The following is a 22445-nucleotide window of genomic DNA, read 5'->3' as shown; positions in this document are numbered from 1 at the left end:
ATCTCTTCTGTTATCAGCGCTGTAACTGTGTGGCATCCGTGGAAGTTTTAGCCACAGATGCATGAGGAGATGCTTACTGTCTTGATTTCATTTCAACATGAAGTTTAGTAAAGTCCAAGTTATAAAGGTCAAATTAAGCTAAGTCAATTTTAACATTCATTTAAAATTGACAGACAAGTTATTAAAAAGTACTTTAAAAGACAGCAAACGACTAAAGGAACCAATAAGACTAAATTTATTTGCAGTTTGATGGAGACAAAGAACTGCTGGTATTGATCTTGTTGGCAGAATGCAGAACAAATTAAGCCTCAGTCTAGTCTTTAACATTTCTCACTAAATCATTTCAGAACAGTGGAAAACCTGTCTGATTGTTTTTTATTATTTGGGGTTTCTACAGATTCTGGCTTAAAAGTCTGTGATTTCCAATATAAACTGGGGTTGTATTCTCAACAGTCAAGTCCAAGTTTTATGCCGGGGGTCCTGTAGTGTCTCTGTAGCTGGTGACAGGAAGACTCCAGAACTTAAAACATGTAGAGTTTGATACACGTAACCCAATACCAGTTGTTCACTACGTTATGGAGGCTCGAGTCTGCCCCTAAACTTTAGCTGCTCGGTAAAATTTGTGAAAGTCTCTGGTGACATTTGAGATTCGCAAACAAATGAGGTGGTTTTCCTGCCTCGGAAGCTCCAGGAGTGAATGACATGCAGTGCAGTCTTGTGTAAATAAATAGTTTATGTTGTGATGTCTTTAGGATCCCACATACATAAACACAAACGCATATAAATAATATGATACAGGATACACTGTCCAAACCTTGTGCAAACATGCAACTTCCACTTTGTGTCACTCTCTTGCTGTTTCTGCCACACTTAGCCAAACCGAGACAAAGAAATAAGGTGCGATGTCTATTTAACTCGAATCCCTGATGTTTAATTGAACAGCATTCTTTATATTGAACTTTCTGAGACACGCAAAGGTAAACAAGTCGCAGTGTTTAGTGCAAGATTGGTAGCTAAGAACGTTCTCATATTTCCCTCCACAGTTTTCCTAGACTTATACACACACATATACACACCCCCGTACAGCGTTTGTGAGCAAACTATGTTTTCATTGTCGCTGAGTGGAGCTGCCTGGGATGGGAGTTAGACTGTGAGTCATGACAATAATGCCTTCCATATGTGAGTGTGTTACTTGCTGCGAGAGAAAGAGTGAGTAACAGAGAAGCGGTGGGAGTCGAAGGAGAGAATGAACATGACTCCCATTCACTGTGCCTGTGCGAAAACAGAGACGATGCTGGAGTTTAGCAGGCAATAGCAGACTGATTGAGGAATTTTTGAGTAATGGGAGGTGGGGAAGAAGGAGCAAACACTGGGGCATATTGAGGGAGAAGGAGGGGGTGGGCCAGAGGACACAGAGAGTTACAGATTGTGGACTGGCTCGAAATAGGCAAACTTTTTAAGAGAGGAAAAGCTGCACATGCTTTTTAATGCTAATATTCACCCTGACAGATATCAGATACTTGCTTCCCCAAAGCTTGCCACAGTGACAGAACAGGCACGAAATGAGACAGAAGGGAGGCTTAAGAGGAAGAAATTGAATAAAGGACAGAGGTAGAATAAGGGGAGATGGAGGAGAGGCTGAGGAAGGAATTTAATTTGATCACGTCTCGTGAGTCTGGAGGGCACAGAGAGAGGAGCGAGCAGCCCTGTGTCAGTCGATTAGACGTGACTGGGAACAGCAGAGAGAGGCTCTGGATGAGTTTTAGGCTTCAAGGCTTTAAGAAAGGGGATATAGATTGGACACACCACTGATTAAGGTGGGAATAGTGCTTGAATTAAGGTGTATTACCTAAATAGATCAGTTGATTAATCGTGCAGAGGGTCCCACAAGAGGCCCACACTGCTGTGCCCGAAATCACAGAATTTGCAGTTAAATTCTTTTACTATTCACTGGAGGGTTTTCTGTATTTAGGACTGATTGAAATTGATTCTGTCGTTCTTACAGAGCCACCTGATGTGTTTTCCAACTGTTTTAGTAGTGGCTGCCTGTTGCGAGGAGCTGGTCATCTGCAAGTTTCTGTCTGACTCATTGACTCTCTGCTAACTAAGCAGTTTTACACTTAGGACACACGTCATGTCTGACATTTGTATGTGGCACTGGCTTTTGGCCAGTTCAGCTTGTGAAAACCGTTGACTCGTGTGGTATCAGTTCTAGAATTTCTGCTCATTTAAATAACTAAGCCAGATACAACCATGCAGGCGGACACCAGTGTGGGTGTGGGTGAATGGGAGAGCACAATTGTGCACACTGAGGGGACTCTAATGGTTCTAAAAGGAGGTCAGTGCATCACACAGTCGGAAGGGGTTCAGAAAGATGACTTGTTCAGCAAAATCTAACATTATCTGAATGAAGGTTTAATTTTCTGTTCGTACATTTAACACTCTCTCTTTGTTTTCTTGTGTCAGTCTCAGTACCTGGGTTGCTTGTTCCTTCACTCTGGCTGGCCTCTCTGCCTGGGCGAAAAAGTGGTTGTCCAACTTTCCACTTTGGACTGGAGGCTTCTGCGCAGTAATGACTTCTACCTACAGGTGGTTCCCTTCTCTACACGTTGCCCAAGGCTGGCACTAAAATGCCTGGCTCCTGGGGGACGGACTGTTCAGGAAATCTTGGTGCCCGAGTCACAGCATCCCCTTGTGTTCACCACTGAGTGGCTTCACATCATCAACAAAGAGCGAGGTCACAAGAGAGAAGGTAAGGAACAGATTCCTCTTATCTGACCGTTAGAAAAGATCATTGGGGAACTGAAGATTGGGTAATACAGGTGGGTTGCTTGAAGAATCATATTTTTTACCAGGTGGAAGGACAGAAAGACGGGGGCTATGTATATAAGGGTGATGATGGCAGATGGGGAGAACGTAACAGCAGAGCTAAAGAAATGTAACAAAGCAGCTCATTTTAGTCAAGTCAAGCTGATGTTGGTGTTTTCTTATTTTTTAAATTACCCTGTACTTTTTCTTCATAAATGCATTCCTTTCTCTTCTTTACAAAGTTGGAGGAGGACTTGACACCTGTCTGGTCAGTACATGCGATGGTGTGGTTAGACTTCCATGGAAGGAGGTAGTCTACCCAAAATTTATCCACGACCCCTCTGAAGAGTTGGGCCTAATGTCCAACCGTCTGCCTAGCGAGGGGGGTAGCAGCCTCGGAGGCTGGGGTGGCTCATCCTCTGGGGAATTAGACTCCTGGTCCTGGGATGAAGAAGAAGATGAGGATTTGCAACCGGATGGCTTGGACTCTGACTGTGTGCTTCCTCGACGAAGGCGCAGTGAAGACGGCCTTGGGCGGACATCGAGACAACCTCAGCTCGATGGGGATTATGTCGAGCTTTTGGAACCCAGGGGGGGTCCTGATGGAGGAGTCGATCCAAGGCAGCGGTACCAAGAGATGCATGGAATCTGTAAGACCAAGACTCTACCTCTTTGCAGGAGAGGAAAGGCTATCAAGGTTCGCAGAGGAAAAGCATGGGGATATGGGCGAACGGAAAGGTCAGGAAGCTTTCGGGCTATTCTTGGCATCAAAGGAGACGCTGTGGCTGCCAAGGGTGAAGCATTACCGCCACTGCCTGTGCCAGGAGTTGCCGAGCCTGGCCGAGGGAGGAGGTCTTTCTCCTCCTCAGTCCATGACTCTGATGAAGGAGATAAAACAAACAGAGACTCTGAAGGCCTGGAAAGCCGCCGCCTTTGTTTTGATGGCCCATTCAAGGAAAGGAGACCTGGAGTGGGCAAGGAGAGAGATAGCAATGGTCACACACAGCTATGTAAAGATGACCACAAAAGTAAAGAATCCAAGAGCAACAACAGCTTGGACACAGGTGAAATCCATGAGTTAACAAACCACAAAGATGGACACGTTGTAGAGGGCCACTCTGATCACGGATCACATTCGGACTCTGTTTTTGAGGATGCTGATAAACCACTGAGCGGAGACAGTGAGGCTAATACCCCAACATCAGATGCACCACAGAGACCATTCGCTGCTGTTTCAAAAAGTGGTGAAATTACAAACACTGGGTCTAAAAAGAAGAGTTTGTCAAACCAAAAATCCATGGATGAAAAGGATGAAGGAAAAGTGGAGGACAGAGTATGCCCCAGAGGAAAAGAGGTTAAAACGGCAGGATTCAGAGCACCAAGGTACTGAAATATCGTACTCTTTCATCTTATTTGTGTTCTTTTTTGACACTTCTTTATTAAAACACAACTTGATAACACTTAGCTGCAACCTTATGGACACAGAAAGGCCTCAAAAACGCAATGTGGCATGACCGTGACACATGCCTGTAAGTGCAGCTATTAATTTTATGGTGTGCCTCATTAAGATTTTCCTCTGCTTTGTGTTTAGGAGGAAAAGGAAGGGAAAGGGGGCCAAAGGGAAAGCTAAAACTGGGGGTCGTGTAAAGGAGAAGGCCTTGAAAATGCAGGTTAAAACTCCTCAACCAAGCCCAGCCACCTGCACTGCTTCAACAAAACTGCCGACTGCCAAGGAGAGCCAAACAGAGGAAGCAGAGCAGGCTGACCAAACTGAAGGTGCTTCTGCTGCAGATAGCGAGGCGACAGACAACACAGTGAAAAGCAGCGCAGGTCTGAAGAAAACCGTGTTTGTGCACGAACATTTGGTCATGTGTGCTTAACTGTCCTCAGACTGTTTTGTATATTTTTCTGTCCCTTCACAGAAGCTGAATCATCTCTGCCTGTGTGTAACGGACAGTCGGGCACATCTTTTTTTAACCACTCTAATGAGGAGGCTGCGTCACCTGACAAACAGAATGGTGATGCTTCAAAAGAGCCCGCCCTGCTGAGGGAACTGGACGCAGACCTTCTCCAGTCAGGGAAGCTCAAGTTGACAGGCAAGCTTCTTTAGGGCCTTCTGCATAATCAGCTCAGAACATTTTAACAAGGGCCTGTTTAGATATGTGCACTGGACATTTCTAGGGCTTATTTGACAGAGCTGCATATATAAATGCAAATGGCAATTTAAGCAAGAACATATAACCAACAGCCTTTAACACACAGATGTCTAAGTCATCATTGGTGATTACCACAACATCAACTCTAAGTTTTGGGGAAAAACAAAAAGGACTATTTGACAGTTTTGATGCATGTCTGTTAGAATATTTATGTCCAATGGCACTGATTAGTGCCAATGTGAGAACACTGCAGGCTGGTGTATTCCCAGTAAATGGTCTGCTGTTAGCTGTCTGTACACTCCACCCAGGCAGCCCCCAAAACCAGAAGTATTTCCAGTAATCAGATGATTCCTGAGCTAAAAATCTACTTTTACACTTATCAGAAAAGTCAGCTTTGGACCATGTCCTTCCTGGGTTTTCCCACATTATCTGGGTGTTATTTGTGAAATTGCTTCAGTGAAGCCTTTCTAATTACTTTTGTAAAGTAGTAACTTTTTTCTTTTTTGTTGCCTTTCTAGTCTGCATAGCTGGCTTGTATCTTTACCAAGTATCAAAAGAAATATTTTATTTTTTTATGGTACTGAAACAAAACCTGCTTTATTTCCAAAGTTCACATCATGGTGATCCTAAGTAATTCAATTCAATTCAGTTTTATTTATACAGCGCCAAATCACAACAACAGTTGCATCAAGGCGCTTTATATTGTACAGTAGATCGTACAATAATAGATACAGAGAAAAAGCCAACAATCATGTGATTGAGCAAGCACTTTGGTGACAGTGGGAGGTAAAAACTCCCTTTTAACAGGAAGAAACCTCCGGCAGAACCAGGCTCAGGGAGGGGCGGCCATCTGCTGCGACCGGTTGGGGTGAGAGAAGGAAGACAGGATAAAGACATGCTGTGGAAGAGAGACAGAGGTTAATAACAAGTATGATTCAGTGCAGAGAGGTCTTTTAACACATAGTGAGTGAGAAAGGTGAAAAAGAAATACTCAATGGATCATGGGAATCCCCCAACATATACCTACAATACCTATTGCAGCATAACTAAGGGAGGATTCAGGGTCACCTGATCCAGCCCTAACTATATGCTTTAGCAAAAAGGAAAGTTTGAGGTCTAATCTTAAAAGTAGAGATAGTGTCTTTAGTAGATATCAATAACACCAACAAGCTTACAGCACAGAGAAAAACCAAATGGATTTGTATGCTTGTAGCCTCGGTGAATTAGTTTGTCCTCTTGGCTTCCCCACTCGATGCTTAACCTGATGCATATTGACCACAGGTACAGTGGACAGGCTGGGGCGTGTTCTGGTTTTCACAGAGGCCGACGCATCAGAAGTGGGTTTCTCTGGGGAGGAGATGGCCCGCGTCTTGGCCTGTTACCACACAATCACGCGGTAAGTGCGTGTTCCTCCTTTGATTGTTTATTTTAGTCGTCCGTTGTCACCAGAGATTTATGGCTTTTAAATACAGGGGGATATTGCCAATAAATGTAGCCTTCGGCTCTCTGATTCCCCCGATTCTCTGAATGTATGTTTAAAAATCTTTAACTGGCTTTTTTTGTTCACATTTTTATATTTAGGCTTGTGTGGTTTGTTTCCTGTTATACCACCGAGACCGAGCCTGTTTAACGAAAAGCGCCTCATAATTATGTTCGACTCGACTCGCTTCTTGACTTTTCCAAATACAACATAAGGTGGTGTGAGGGAAACACAGAGTGTGCCAGAAAACGGAGGACAAACATAACAAACTGACTCAATGTCAGCTTCACAAACACATCTGAGCTTGCCAGTTTACCTGGCACAATAACTGCTACTACTTGTGGCAAGTCAGAACCAAAGCTTCTCAACGGCTTTGGGTAGAAATGATGTGATTCTATGCAAATGACCAAAAAACTCTTGTTTAAGAACAAATGTTTGTTTCAACTTCATCGTTTGGTGAAAATACCTAAATAAAAATGGCTATTACACTGGTTTAAAGCTAAACACTTATTTTTAACATCTCTCTCTTCATCCACCCTCAACAGGCCTGCAGCCAAAGAAAAGGGTTTAACAGTGTTAATGGACAGCAGGCGCGCCCCACCCTCCGCTCTCTTGTTCTCTGCTCTTAAATTGTTCCAGGTGAGACAGCACAAGGACGCTGGTTAACTGGAAGTGCTAAATGTTTGCATGCACGCTTTAATTAGGCTGCAGATGTGATAGTAGCTCGAGCACATGTGTTTTTGTGTTTGTGCCAGGGGTCGGTCCCCGGTGGTCTTGGATCCCTTCTGGTGTTGGTGGAAGAGCAGCAGGAGTCCCCTTCTCATTCCCTGGAAGGAGCAGAGGTGACCTCATGCACATCACATGTTTAGACTGTATTACTAAGCTCCTCATGGTTAAGTCGGTTATACTTCTTTTACTTGCAGATCCGTAAAATGAATAAATGTGAAGTTATGAAAGCATGTCAAAAGCTCAGTGATAAATAGCACGAGAAAACATTAGCAGAAAGCAAGTTCCTGTAATTCTATTGCCTATTATAATGTCAACAGGAAAAAGTGTTCATATAGGAAATGCAAATTGCGCGAGAGGAAATAACGTTCCATAAATTGTCCCTGTTCCTTGTTGCAATGCGATCAGTGTCAGAAGTGCTTAAGCTGGAGTGCACATTCACATTGAGCTTGAATCTATTAAACCCAATTTCCATACGTTTGGAACATCTACTGCTTTCAGATAACTCGGTTTTACCGCTAATTCAGCATATTGCTTTGCACCGATCAGCAGAAATCTTTCTTGCGCACAGGCACGGGAGGATCGGTCATGCCACGTGGTTTGTGTTTCAAGCAGGCAGTGTTCAAACTTTGGATGTCGACGACAAACACTTCCAAGAAGATGTGAACGCTGTAGTTAAATTACAACGTCAGCACCATGTTGAATTTCAGTAACCAGTTGTGTACCTGCTCAGAAAGTAAAAAATAAATCATAATACAAGTTAGTTTTTTTTTATTCTCTCCCATTCTCAGAACCTCTAGCCATAATTGCCATTTAATAGAATCGCAAATAACAAAGAGGTCAGCATTATTCTCTCACTCAAAGTGGCCACATGCCCTGATAATACGGTTTAAACAGGTGATTTTTGAAAACTTATGATTGGCACAGCAGGTTTGTTGATGTTTTTAAACTCTTGGAGCTTTTCACTTGGTGTGTACTCAGTAAACATTGCCAACACTAACACATTCAGATAAGAGTTTATATGTTCCAGGCTTCAGTGTGATTTAATTTATTTCTTTTTTGGTCTAATTTCCTTAAAAGCTTTTATTCTTCTCAAACATACAATAAGAAAGTCACTTCCTCTGCCCCTTACTGTTTCTCCTCTCCTGTGCAGGTCCACACAGTGCGAGGAACGAGTGTCCTTCAGCAGTATGTAGACAAACAACAGCTGCCCAAAGAAGTAGACGGGGACTTTATCCACTGCCACGCGGACTGGCTGGCCTTCAGACTGGTGAGGAGCTCTGTTTTGTCTGTTCGATTATGCAAACATGAAAAAGCATCCTTGAACTTTTCACATTTGATTCTCCACTATAGCATTTGTGTTTTCAGTGGTTCATCCACAGAGTGGAGGTATGACGAAGTTCAGACTTCAGTGTAAACAGGAACATTAATCAGTCAGCTGCAGTCTTCAAAGTGACTTTGGTGTATCAGGGCAGCAATAAAAACAATTAGAGTCTGCTATTAGTTTGTGATTGAATCAGGTCAAAATGGCAATTGAATGCAATTTGTTTGTGATAATACGGTCATTAACTCATGAATCAGTGAAAATTTCAAACCTGTCGCCATCTCGATGAACAGAAATTCACACTAACGGCTTGTATTCAGAGTCTATCCAGAAACTCAGAGATCTGAAACAGAAATTCATAAATTCCTCCACAAATCATGATGTAGTTGCTGCAGAGTGGCAATTTAACAGCTACTTGACATAAGAGCTGGAAAACCTTTCTTTTAAACAGGAATATAACCAGAATACAGCTAACCAAATCCATTTTGCAAAGAGACACGTCACAGAAAACTTGCACCTTGATTGCAAAACCTTCACCGATCCATCTGATAGTGGTTGTTTGGAGACATGTTTCCTCCTATATGTGACCCATGCCATCTCCTTGTAATCAAAAGCTGTCGCCCAGAGATTGTGGGTGTTGTATGCTCAGCCTCCTGGAGACTAGTTAGTTGCCACAATGACTTATAATCCAAAACATTTAAGCTATCTCTGGGCAGCCACAGATTTTCTCTAGTCACAAGAGGGTTGCTGTCCTATTTTTACTCCCGTGTGCATCAGCATGTGTACATCAGGGATGTCAAAGTCATTTTTCACATACAGCTCACTTTGATCTTAAGCTGTCGGACCACTGACCTAACCCTAACCCTTTCTGTCAGGAAATAATGAAATTTCGATAGCATGTCTCGTTTTTTTTTCACATTATTAAAACATGCTGCCTTAGTAAATGAAAAAAATGTGTCGGCACGACTGTTTGAGGTTTTGTTCTGTAATTATAAAACGGAAAGTTTCTGTTAGTTCACAGGAAATGCCATTTTTGTATGTAGCTGAGGAATTTTCTAAAGCAAAAAGTCCTTAGTGTATTTTTATTGTTATTATTTTTAAACTTCTTACAGACAGCTTGGAATGAACAAGCTCAAGTAACCCACTCAAAGTCCGGAGTTCTTGTAGCTCGTAACTTGTTTCGAGTTTTGGGTACCTCCAGTGTAAAATATGACCTCTGACAGTTGAGGGAGTATTGTGGGAGAAAGAACATCTAGGAGGGAGGGAGGCGAAATAAAAGGATGTTGGCTGGGAAAGAGTGGTCGTCTGCTGGTGGTCGATTATTTCAGACAGGCATGATGAACTAGGTGAAGAAAAAACACAGCCCGTAAGAATCTCAAGGACCCTTAATGGCTTTCCCCCCACAGTTTATGTTGCTTTATCTAAACAGTTGAAAACATTTTCCTATCCTCTGGACTTTTTCTGACCTCTCCTGTGGATTACAAAAAAGGTGGAATGAAAGAGAGATTTCATGTGTTTGTGTGGATTTCTACTTCTTTTTGTCCTGTTTAGAGTCTGGAGAGTCTGACAGAGCGCTGTGAGAGCGCCCTCTCACTGCTTGGAGAAGCACTGCAGTCTATGGACGCTGAGCCAATGCCAGACAACATAAAGGTCCATAACTTTAACATGATGCTCATTCTACTCGTTGTGTGCGCTCAGATATATTTGTGTTTTAGTAACTTACCAGTCTCTATAAAAACACACACAAAAGGTACAATACACATGCTTATCTTTTTCAGGCTGTTCCTCTGAGCATTGACAAACACAGGCAGCTCATGGCCAGCGTCCTGGCCGACCAACGGTTAACTGAGCTGCAGCAGAAGGGCGGGGCCTGGCTTGCTGGATTGACAAATAGAGCATCTGGACTGGCACAAAAGTCACCAGACTGCAGGTACCAGACACCTAATTCATCCAGTATTTGTAGGACTACTGAATTTTTATTTTATGGATTATACTTTTTTCTTTCTTTTTTTTTTTTTTTTTAAATCAAGTAACAAAATCCAATGAAAATATTGGGGCCAAAAACCCTGGAAAACGAACACTCCCGGTTATTTAGTGCTAATCAGCATATGCTAACACGCTAAACCACGATTTTATAGTGATTTTTAGCCATCTGTCAGTGTTAGCACCATCATGCTGAACATGATTTGGCTCCACCATTGATTGGCCACACCTTCTCTGAGCTCTGCCAGCAGTGTTAGTTCAATGCCTTGTCATCTTACAGAAACTATTGGATTTGCATATAAACTGAAGCCTCATTTTCCTATTCTTTGCTGACAGGACAAACACCCAAGCCTTCCGCCTTCCTATCAGCTCATTAGTAGTCTGGCTACTTTCCACTGACCTCTGACATCAACAAGACGTTTTCTTGCAGAGTTTAATTCTCTATAAAATCTTAGAGCTGTTTGTGTGGGGGAAATCCCAGTATATCATTAGTTTCTGACACTCTCAGACCAGTCCGTCTGGCATTAACAACCATGCCATGTTCACTAAAATCAGCCTTTTTCCTAAGTTTGAACTTCGTTGGGTTCCTGCCATGTGATTGGCTGATTAAATTATCGTTTTAATGGGTAGCTGAGCACACATATGTAACAAAGTAGCTGGTGACCTTCCACCCGAGTGTCGTGCCACCCCAAAGTTGTGCTTGGAGCCTATTGCCACACTTTACCAACAATGAACTGAAAGCTATTTCCTTCTAACATCCAGTAGCTGTACTGTGGGCATTTTATGCATTCCTGAGTTATTTTTTAATACAACCTAACAACCCACAATGTTATGATTCTGAAAAGATGCTTTAATATACATTAAGCACAGGACTTGAAGACTATATTTTAAACTTTCTTCTGTTTTCCTTTCCCATGCTTTTTAAAATTTTGATTGAAGGGTTATTTTGTCAGGATGAGCTTTAGGTTAAAAATAATCTTCCTGACAAAAACAGAGTTGTTTGTTTTTGGCCATAAAATGAAAACCAGCTGGAGAAGAAAACACATCAAATAAAGGACAGAGCGATGCAGCTTGTTTGTGCATGACTGCAGCTTAGAGATGATCTGAAGCCTGTTGTAGCTCTTCTGTTCTTACTGTGTAATGAGTTTTGGCTTAAGCTGTGCAATAATACAAGATGGGTTTTTTCTGTGCTGTACATGAGACGTTGTTTTATAATTAGATCATTTCTGTCAGCATGATTTTGAAGAATTTAAATGAAAACCAAAATTTCTTTCTTCTCCTCTCAGAGCTGCTCTTGCCGTAACTTCTAAACTTTATGACAGCGTGGACGATGCACTCCATCGGCTTGTCCGAGTGTCCAACCAAAGAGGTCGTGACCTGGAGGCGTTGGGGCGTCTGGCGGGGTTGGTGGACAAACTGGAAAAGGTATCTGAGGAAGATTTGCTTTACTTTAAAATAACCTACACTCTGTAATCTGCGTATTTCTTTTTTGCTTCATCATCTTCAGTTTTTCCACATCTTATGCGTAACAGAGCGCCTCATGTCCTCCACTCACCCAAACCTCCGCCTTTAATCCACAGTGCGATAAAGAGATTGAGCAGGTTCAGTCGCAGCTGGAGGACTACAAGGATCCTCCTCTCTCCCTCAGCAGACTCTCGCTCAAACAGCAGAGGTTCAAGACGTTCAAAGAAACGGCCAATGTGAGTAATGCAAAGATGAATGTGCTTTTTGTGTGAAAACATTTTCACATGTCATGTTAAAATATGCAGGTTCACTGGGCTCAGTGTTATGGAGCCAGTCTTAACCCTTTAAATTCCTGATTAAATAATTGCCAATTTTTTTTTGGGGGGGGGGGGGGGGATAAAGGATGAAGTGTTTTTTGAATCTTCTGACAGCTAAAAAACAAAAATATGAAATTGCATATATGAGTCTTAATTGCATCGTATTTACCACATCTGGCATTTTTGGCGATTTATTGATTAAAAATCCGCTTTGTAATTTACTAATAACATTTTTCGGTGGGGGGGGGGAGATCACATGGATGCTGTAGAAGTCTCTAAAACTCACCAAAACTGTGTGTATCAAATGTAAAACACTAGGCGTTAAAGGGTTGACGCTAAATAAAAAACAACTATGCAACGTAGATTAGAAAATTTCCCTCTTTCACATCATCTTACAGTAGCAACACTGTTGCTGTGGCTGAGTAATTCATTCATTTGCATAACGGCGTCAGTCACTGATGGCGATGACTGAGACTCAGAAGGATTGACTCTGTGTGTGTGATCTGAATGAAATTCTTTGAAATTACATATAAATACAAGTTTATATTAGTGTTAGTAAGTTAGTGTGGATAGGTTAATTGGAAACTCTAAATCGCCCATAGGTTTTCATTTGAAAAAGCACCGTGTTCTCTCCATGTTGGCCTCCAGTCCACACTGAGACGCCGTTTTTGCTCAAGGAAAACGCAGCGTTTTGGAAATGCTCTTTCGTGTCGCAGTGTAGACAACAAAAACGGAGACTTTCTAAAACGATGACACATTTTAGTCATGTGATGCAGTCATGTGACCAATTAAACTAAGATAGCGGAGGGCATTATACAGCAGTTGTTTTGTTTGCGCTCAATTTTGACAGCCCCATTAAAGATGAATATCAGTCTGTACACGCTTCAGATAGCTTTTCTTCAAATTCTTTAATTCTCACTCGCTTTTGCAACTTTGTACTTTTGTGTTACTCACAGCAACAACTCCACCTCATTGTTAGTCCATTTAAAAACTCGGTGCTTTTCCTCGACATTTTGCTGCGACGTTTCAGAGAGCCGGAAAGTAAAGAAACAGCAGACAGAAATGAGGCAGGTGGAATTGTCTTGCGCTTCACGCATGCGCAGTACTGGAACGTAAGCGTTTTCGTCCGTTTTTGACACGCAACTCTGTGAAAACGACTGAAAACGCTAGTGTGGACGTGGAGCGTTTTCAAATTTATCCTTGCTAGTGTGGACAGAGCTTAAGACAGCTGGGATAGGCTCTAGCTCACCCGCGACCCTGAAAAAGATAAACAGTAGAGAATGGATGAAGATCAGGTGTAAAATCAAAGGAGTTGTAAACACAGAGTTCCTGCAAACATTGTGGCTTTAAAATGGTTTTGGTAACAGGCTGTCTCTTTTCTCTAATGCTTACAGCGATGTCTAGCCCTGATCTCTTGACAGTACTTAAGTGTTGGCAGCTGTGACTCATATAGACTTTGATTTAATTGGTCTTCTAAAGGTCATTTAGATTTCATTCATGATATTCACAAAACGGTGAAATATGACTGCCACACACCGTCTCATGTACCGCTAATACACTTATTACATCACAGTGTTTTGGTCCGACTGACCTTCTTCAAGTACAAAGGGAGTGTCCAGTTTTATCTGCATGTAAATGACTTTTGGTAAGTAAGCACACATCATGATAACAACATGGAGAATATTCACATACAGTTAAAGCGTCCGCCCTCAGAGCTTTTGCTTTCACTTTGTTTCTACAGTACATGTAAGCATCTTAACATCGCCCACAAAAAAAATCCTTTCTGTCACGTCAACTCTGGGATAAGAAATCTTATTAGTCGTACTTAAGACACATGTGTTACTGTGAATCACCCACTGTAGGGTTTGAGAAGTCAATAACTGAAACGATAAACTGTGAATAGATGTGCTTTAAGCCCACTGTGCCTTTCAGTGGCATATTTGTGTCATTCTCATGGAGACGAGCTAATGAAAAGTTTTCCCAGCATATTCCCAAGAGATGCAGTCAATATTTTTCCATCCATGATTTCCCAAGTGTGTCCTGTCAGTCTTCTGCAGTAAATACTTCTTGACAGCCCATTTTCTGGCATCTTTCAGGAGCTGCACAGTGAGACTCTATCACTGCTCAGTGATTTGGAGGGCTGGTGTGAACTGGACTGGGCAGGCCTGAGCGACGTCCAGATCCGACTCCCTCCGGTCAGGGAGAAGCTCAGGGACATGTCCCACTGTCTGTCTGACTGCTGGACCACTCTGGACAACACGCAGAGGTTGTTGTCCACTCTGACCGAGGTACGGCACAGGAAGACCTCTGCAGCACACACACAGGAAGTTATAAACATACAGTCATGGTTCCAAAGTGTTTTAATGCCGAGCGGAAGTCCTAATGACTTCCCTGACTTTCCTGTCTCTTGTGCAGGCCACCCAGTGGTGCGATGCAGTCTCCTCCACCTCCTCCTCTTCCTCTTCTTCCACCTGCCCTCTCGCCTCCCTCCCTCCAATACCCCCGTCCCGTTTCCAGGACGCACGCTCTTTAGCAATAGAGCTGGGTGGCGGGGCACTGCTGGATCTCTGGACTCAGACAGTTGAGCGATACCAGCGAACAGTAGCACAGGTCAAGCCCCGATTCCTCCAGTCTGACCGGACGCAAAATCAGGGACAGGGGAAAACCAAAACTCCCTCTGCCAGCAGCCTCTGGGACCTGATGGGCCCCGAGGGAGAGGGTGACTCCTGGGGGCTGGGAGCTGGCGGAGGGGAAGGCGGATTGCAGTCCTGGGGATCCCTGGCATCACTGTTCAGACCGCAGACCTGCTCCACACTGAAGATAGGAGAGGAGAAAGGGAATAAGAAAGAGGGAACGGCAGGAGGAAGTGGTGCGGGAGGAGGTGGGGCCGGGGGAGGGAAGTTTCTATCGAACCTTCTGAATCCTACAAAGAAGAGCGTGAGTTTGATTTCTATTTTATGGTAATGTTTTCTGTTCTATGATCTGAGGTGTGTTACAGGACTGTACTGTTGTAACTGAAGTGTGTCACAGTCACACCAATGACCAGTTCAATTCCCTTACAGCCCACAGAGGCTCCACTTCCCTTCAAGCCACCTCGGAAGCGTCACCCAAGCTTTGACCTCCAGGCTCTCCTGGCCCCCCGTCGAGGTACAGCCACCCCCAAACCCGCTGAGTCGCCGGTGGCTGGGGCGAGCCGTAACTCCCCCATGTCCTGGCTGGGACGACGGGCTTTGGCCGACCCAGTCATTACTACTAGCATGGCTGCAGCTATTCCAGGATGGAGCGGTGGTGGTAGTAGTGGCGGAGGAGTGTTGATCCGAGGAGTGGAGGTCAGCAGCAAGGAGGTGGTGGATCACACGGGGTCACCGCGCCAGCATGTACTGCTGGGGAGGACAGACAGGGAGACGGGGACGGATAGGGCCGGTTCAACCGCACAGAGGTGTGTGTTGGCTTTCTTTGCTTTTTTTTTTTTTTTTTTGTCCTTTTTCCATGTACTCCACTTTCCTCGTAAGAAAATCAGTCAGAGATAGACATAATAAGTCGCAGCAAGAATGGAACAGGCTGAGATGAAAGAAAAAGCGATGCATAGTTTTAGGGATAATTTAAGTACAACTGAAGGCTCTTTCGCATTGATTTTATCAGTCAGGATGCAATCTTAGATAATTTTTTCATTACTGAGTCTTTGATCTCAATCCGTTGCTATCTTCGCTCTCGCTTCCCCTTACCTCCCACTTGTCCACTTGCTTCCATGTTTGTTTCTCCTTTAAGTGTATTCATGCACTGTTTCTTTCCTCCCCTCCCCACCCTTTGCCATCTCCACCGCAGTAAGCTGTACCTGCTCTGGTGTAGGATGCTAAGTTCAGAGAGGCAGTACGTGACTGTGCTAAAGGGGGTAGAAGAGACGTACCTGCCCTTACTGGAGCTCTCAGACACCCCAGCTTCCATCAGGGGGAAGGCAGACTCGCTGTTTCCCAACTGGGCCAGCCTCACCACCTTTCACTCGCAGGACCTACTCCCAGCCATGGAGGGCGCTCTTGTGCAAAGCCTGTTGCAACAGGACTGCTTCAGTAAATTTGTAAGTTGCAAAATGCCAAGTGAAGCTGTATGACTGCATGCACTGCTCTTCAGTTTTACATAAACCTCTGAGGGGTTGTTTTATATGTTTGCATATAGAAAATGTCACAGATTACTTAGAAGTCAGCATAATTTGCTTAAAAATATCCATTAAATCCCTCTCTGTGTAATTAATCTGATTAAAATCAATTAAAAACAACTTTCTCGCCTGTCACCACACAGCGGGACCAGTTTCTGCAGTATTCCCAGTACATCAGGACCAAACCAGACCTGGATTCTCCACTGGTCACACAAGCAGCCGACTTTTTCAAGGTAGGATTCATCGTGCCTCTTAAAAAAAGAAGTAAAAACCAGTCTTGTTCCTGCAGAGATTTTACTGAGAGAGTTGCGGTCTTAACTCTTATTCAACCAGTTCATCTCAGTAAACATGATTTCAAAGCGATAAAAGTGTCTCTTAACAATAAACCCTTTTTTTTTTTCTTTTTTTTTTTATTTGGTTATTTTCTTTTTTTAGAAAACTGGTTACACAATGTAAGAGCGTTGCTATGAGTCTTTTTTTTTTTTTTTTTTGAACACATCACAGGCTCAAGCCAATTAAAGCTGCTTTATTTGTTGGTGGCGGCAATTATGAACGAGCTGTATACAGTAAAGTTAATTACAAGTTTAATGCACACTAGAAAAGCCAATTAAAGGCGGATTACAGAGAAAGTCATTGGAGCTCCCGAGCTACAATTAACAAAAACTAATACATCGACAGCATCGTGAGATTATTATGAGGGCTATATACAGACAGATCAAAGAGCTCAAAACCTCTGAGGCGACGCTCAAACCCAGCATTTCTAACGAGTCGCCACCAGGAGGCAGCACGTGCTCAGGCCACACTGAGCAGCAGCAGCAGCAGCTGTAAAGCAGCTTGATAACAGGGATATGGCTATCATGATGGCAGGGGACATTAAACTGGTGTTCATTTTGAATGATGATGGTGCTGATGATTGTTACTGCTGCGTAGCTGCTTCTTCAGGGTTACTGGGATCAGCGGATGAAAAGAAAATGGAAGAAACATTAAAGCAGCAGCTACGAGTTGGAACTTTCATACTTGCTGAGCAAAGCCATAGTTACCTTGATTACACGTGTCTAAAAAAAAAAGAACCGTTTGCCAAAACATGCCAAATGATGTCACAATCATCCACAGAGAGTTGTGTTAACTGCGACTGTAACTATCTCAGAGGAGCGGCTCAGCCTGATGTAGCATGTTTGAGAGCTGATGCTAGCAAAGACTTCATGGCATGTGGTGGGCAGGCTGAGCGTGGACCAAAGGAGAGCCCATACACTTTTTTATTTAGACCCTGAGCGTTTTCTTTAAAGCAGCGAGATGCGAGGGCGCGTGTCTTTATAAGGGATCCAAATCAAAAAGTGATTCCTGCTGAGAACTGGTTACAACTTGTCCAATCCATCAGAGCCTCATGCCTCCAAGCTCAGCAGCTCAGATTTATTATGTTTTTCTGTCAGCTGCCTGTTAGAGAAAAGGTTATCAAATACTTTTCTATGCGCTGTTTAGACTTGGAGATGATAAAATAGTTGCAGTGGTGCTGAAAACTTGTGAAAGCTTTTATTTTTTTTCAACCAAAAATCAGAATTAGGAATCAATGAGGAAATCAATAAAGAACTGGATGTTTAATAATCATAGAGAGATCACTAAAATCATATCAATTGCCATCTCTAGACCAGCGAACTGGCAAATCTTCACTAGTTGCATGTGATTTATATATTATTAAGCTTATTGGGCTGAAGGGCGATGAGCTAAAAGTGTGCTCACATCCACGGTTCACAAGAATCGCCGCTCATCCTGCAGCATCGCTCACAATTTAATCACACAGTGGACACAACGATCACCTAATGGGTCTTCGCCGAAAATGTGCTTGAGCTCAATGTCACCTTTGACGATTTTTTTTCTCAGGTGAATCTTGTGAAGTGTGATGGGCCACAAGCCGGATGAGCTGCTGTGTCATTGACGTTCCGGTTTATAGGCGTATCTGTTAGAATTAGAGGTGTAAGACACGAGCTGGCCTCTTTTACTGTCTCTTTATATCATCTGTTTTGACAAAGACCAAAAATCACTGTTGTTGTCCTTATTTTTGGGTGGGAAAATTCACATGTTCTAAAAAAGAAAACTTGTTCAGTGTCAGAAAACAAAAAAGTGTCACTGATTTTCCACTAAGTAAAGTCAAAGTAAAAAAACGCAGACACCTTTCGGGCCATTTAGGTCAGGACATTGTCTGAAGCTGCCCTTTCTAAGATATAGGACATAACAGGAATCGGTTGCTTTAGATGAGTTCCGAAAATGCTCTGGTTGGAGGAGGTGGGGGTCCCGGCAGAGGGCACAAGGTAGGACATGTGACATCCATGGGCGAAGCTTCTGACTGTGTTTTAAGGTGAACACAACTTATAGTGAAGCGTGTAATAAAATACAGTGAACACAGCCCAGCTGAACATGATGGGGGAACACCAGCAGACTTGCTAACGTTACCTTTTTATTTGTCCTTCCCTCCCCTGTTTCAGTCAAAACTTCCCCAAGCCTCCCCCGTCTCCCCTCTGGCCTTCCCTCACTGTCTGCAGGCTCCCATTCAGAGGCTGGAGCAGTACTGCGAGGCGCTGGAGGAGCTGGGAGGCATAAACCCCGCCTCAGACTCCGCCCTCTCCATCCTGAGACACGCCCAGCGGCACGGCGAGGACCTCAGGGCCAGTGACCTCATCGTCGGATGCCCGGTGAGAATGCTTGTCCCAGTTTATGTCTCTGCAACTGTCAAGTCCCACTTTCTTTTCTTAGAGAGAAAGAAACTAAAATCTTGTTGAGGTCAGGCCAGTGGAAGTGACTTATTTCTCTTTTACCCCCAAATAAATCAAATAAATGTATTGGTGTTTATTTTCCACACAAACACTAGAAACACGGCTTACATTAGCCATGTTTCAAGAAGAACACATTAAAGAATTCATGGAGGCACATAAATAGAAGCTCATTTGCATTTTCTTACTACTACAAGATGTTAAGAGGTGTTGCTCATAAAAGGAAAAGCCCATTTATTGTGAACTACAGTCTGCGGCGTCTATTTATAGAAAGAATCAGGACAATGTGCGTGAATGTGTGAGCATCTAAACTCGCATACTATGACTGAATCCGTCAGCATTACTTTGGCTAAATGGAGATCTTCCATCTGGATATGCAGAGATCATAAGGTGTGGGAGCAGCAGCAGCATATCTGGTACAGAGCGGAGCGGGCATCAGTAACAACAGACATGACACTGATGAAGTCAAACACAGCATGAGGAGGAGGAATTGGGGTAGAGGTGGGCTGCAGCTTGCAGAGGCAGCTGCAACTCCAGGCAGGCTAAAGCAAGTCAAACATTGCATTATGTATGAGATTTGTCAGTGTTAGGGGCCTGACCACTTTTTCCTTCAAGCCGATGATATTTATTTGCTAATACATTGATATTGGTCTGCAATGGTTGATAAATGACATTTTAAAAAGTGAAGAAGAAATCGGAGAAAGAGCCTACAAATGTGTTATGAGTGTTTGTGTTGCAGTTTTTCCATCTGTTCAATTCAATTTTATTTATATAACAGTTGCCAGAAGATGTTCTAAGGTAAAGAACAAGCACTTGGCAACAGTAAGAAGGAAAAACTCCTTTTTCTCAGGAAGAAACCTCTGGCAGAAGCAGGATCAGAGAGGGGCAGCCATCTGCTCCACCCAGAAGCCGATCTGGAGCTTTTGGGAATACCAAAAAAGGAACAAGTAGCTGATTCGAGCAGAACCGCCTCATTGTTTTTTGTGTTTTGTTTTTTTTTGCCTGATCATTTTTTTTTTTTATATTAGCCATTTACCAATATAGAGGGTACATGCTTTTAGGAGTATTGATTTTGCATAGTTTGTCCACTAGATGGCACTGTGCAACTTTCCCGTTAGGAGCACATGTTTGAAACACCAAAAACACAACAAGCTGCTGATGTGAGCAGAGTCGGACGTTTTTCTTCAGTGCGATGGTAGCTATTTTTAAATGTATCAGTATCGGCATTATAAAGACAAATAAGATTTCAAATTTTTAAAAAAGTAAGAAAGAGACGGGAAAAACACTCAATCTTTTTCTGAGGGCTGATGTTTCATAGTGTGTCCACCAGGGGGCACTCTGCATGTTTCCTGTTGGCAACAAGTTTGGAGAACTAAAAACAGAGTTTTAATATTAAATATTGAGCTACAAATAACACATGTCAGGGAAATCTGTTTAAGTTTAGAAATATGAAAGAAAAAAATATTAGCCGATGTATCAGAATATCAGATTTTTGAGTCATCGGATATTGGCAACATTATCTGTCTTAAAAATCCTTTGTGAGTCGGGGTCTAGTAAACCTAGAAGCTTATCAGCTGATGTGGTTTTCCACTGAGATCAGTTGTCATCATCTGATCTCAATCCAGACTGAGTTTAACCTGAATTATGAAGCTGAATCTTTCTTATTTCCTAGTCCTGAGAGCTGCAACAAGGACGTAGCAAGTGGGAGGAAAGACTGTGTTCTCCCACTGGGAATAAACAAAAACCGAAAGACTTATCAAAAGTCCAAAAACACTAACATCCCTGCGCCCTACACCACTGTACTCTGACACAGCTGTAATATTCAGTGGTAGTCGTGACAAATGTTTGACACACACACACACACACCTCTCATCTCTCTGCATTCTGAACGAGGGGAAAGATTACAGCAGCACAAACACTTGCGCTGAGCTACTTCAAAATTGCGCTGCAACACCTCTCCAAGTAAAAATGATTTTAAGTACAGCTGTGTGTGTGTTTGGGTGGGTGTAGATGTGGGTGTTCATAAAGTGTGTGAAGCATCACTTATATCATGACCCACTCATTTCTAGAGGTTTAAAAATAAGAATCTACTGTATGTCAGTGGCCGCTTGTAAAATTCCAGACCTTTTTAAATTCATTGTCCGCACGCTTTTGTTTCGTTTGCATTTGCCTTGTTTGTTGCTCTTTTGTGCTTTTGCATATCTAGCATTGACAATTATGTAATTTCTTTTTCGCCTATTATGAGTGTCTGTGTGCCTTTGACTTCCAACAGCATCTCAAAGTCGCAACCCTGTAATTGACATGAACAAAAAAGTCACTTTTTTTTCTTTTTTTTTATTATTACAAAAGATGTGATTCAGCTGGCCAATTAGAGCAAAGATCCAGCAGAACGAAGCATCCATGTGAAGAATATGTCACCATGCAAGGCACTGTAATAATAATGCTCCTTTGTCCTTCGCAGTTGAATAGAGAATAAAGCTTTTCAGTCTTTGTAGTCAAAGTGTCTCGCAACTCCAAACAGAAAATTAGAGTAGGTGCAGGAGGGAGGATTTGAGACTTTATAATACGACGACCGTTTAATTTTTAACTCCTAGTTTTTGTTCTACAGATGAGCAGAATCAACAGAGTTTTTCTTCTCTGAGCGAGTGGGGGAAAAAATTGAATCTGTAAAAGTGAGAATATTTCGCTTTGTTAGCGTTTTATGGATTCTCAGATATAATGATGCTTATTTATTTTTATTTCTGTTTTCAAGATAATTAATGAACCAATTCAATCAAGATTGGAACCTGGCAAAGAGACAGGATTTTAAAGCTCAGGCCTGAATTTCCTCTTAAGATTGAAATGAAGATGGTATCTTTTGCTGAGGGTTGGTCCTGGGCCTAAGGCCAATATAAGTGTGTCCTAACGTGTGTGTGTTTGTGTGTGTTTTCAGATCCCTGTGACGGAGCGCGGCGAGCTGGTGCGGCAGGGTGAGCTGACGGTGAGCGGGGGAACTCGGAGGAAGCGGGCGGGCGTGAGGAACGTTTTCCTTTATCAACACGTCGTAATCTTCACTAAACACAAGAATCCCAGCCCGGGACGCACCGCCTACAGTTACAAACACAGCATCAAGGTGAACAGCTCTCTCACACACACACACACACACACTTCTCCTTCACACCATCTCCAGCACTTTGTCTTATCTGTAAAATCTGCTTTCTGTCTAGATTCTGTTGAAAGCAAACTAAATTTGAGGTTTCTAAAGTTTTTTTGGGCGCTGCTTTATCTCC

General features: G+C 42.9%; 1 protein-coding gene across 2 annotated transcripts in view; it reads left to right on the top strand.

The window, feature by feature from the left end:
* Positions 1 to 22445, top strand: part of arhgef40 (Rho guanine nucleotide exchange factor (GEF) 40) — a 46408-nt gene that overhangs the window by 14896 nt on the left and 9067 nt on the right. For both annotated transcript variants that reach the window (XM_023153878.3, XM_004563576.4), the window contains exons 4-22: positions 2467 to 2752; positions 3051 to 4191; positions 4400 to 4638; positions 4731 to 4904; positions 6246 to 6360; positions 6990 to 7083; positions 7200 to 7286; positions 8324 to 8440; positions 10046 to 10144; positions 10273 to 10424; positions 11764 to 11902; positions 12058 to 12177; positions 14355 to 14546; positions 14674 to 15195; positions 15321 to 15697; positions 16084 to 16333; positions 16555 to 16644; positions 18892 to 19098; positions 22109 to 22288. In XM_023153878.3, the coding sequence (XP_023009646.3) occupies positions 2467 to 2752; positions 3051 to 4191; positions 4400 to 4638; positions 4731 to 4904; positions 6246 to 6360; positions 6990 to 7083; positions 7200 to 7286; positions 8324 to 8440; positions 10046 to 10144; positions 10273 to 10424; positions 11764 to 11902; positions 12058 to 12177; positions 14355 to 14546; positions 14674 to 15195; positions 15321 to 15697; positions 16084 to 16333; positions 16555 to 16644; positions 18892 to 19098; positions 22109 to 22288 (4581 nt within the window). The remainder of the gene's footprint in view (positions 1 to 2466; positions 2753 to 3050; positions 4192 to 4399; positions 4639 to 4730; positions 4905 to 6245; positions 6361 to 6989; positions 7084 to 7199; positions 7287 to 8323; positions 8441 to 10045; positions 10145 to 10272; positions 10425 to 11763; positions 11903 to 12057; positions 12178 to 14354; positions 14547 to 14673; positions 15196 to 15320; positions 15698 to 16083; positions 16334 to 16554; positions 16645 to 18891; positions 19099 to 22108; positions 22289 to 22445) is intronic.

Source organism: Maylandia zebra, linkage group LG3, assembly GCF_041146795.1.
Source record: "Maylandia zebra isolate NMK-2024a linkage group LG3, Mzebra_GT3a, whole genome shotgun sequence".
Classification (NCBI taxonomy): Eukaryota; Metazoa; Chordata; class Actinopteri; order Cichliformes; family Cichlidae; genus Maylandia; species Maylandia zebra.
This window is presented reverse-complemented; position numbering and strand designations above follow the sequence as displayed.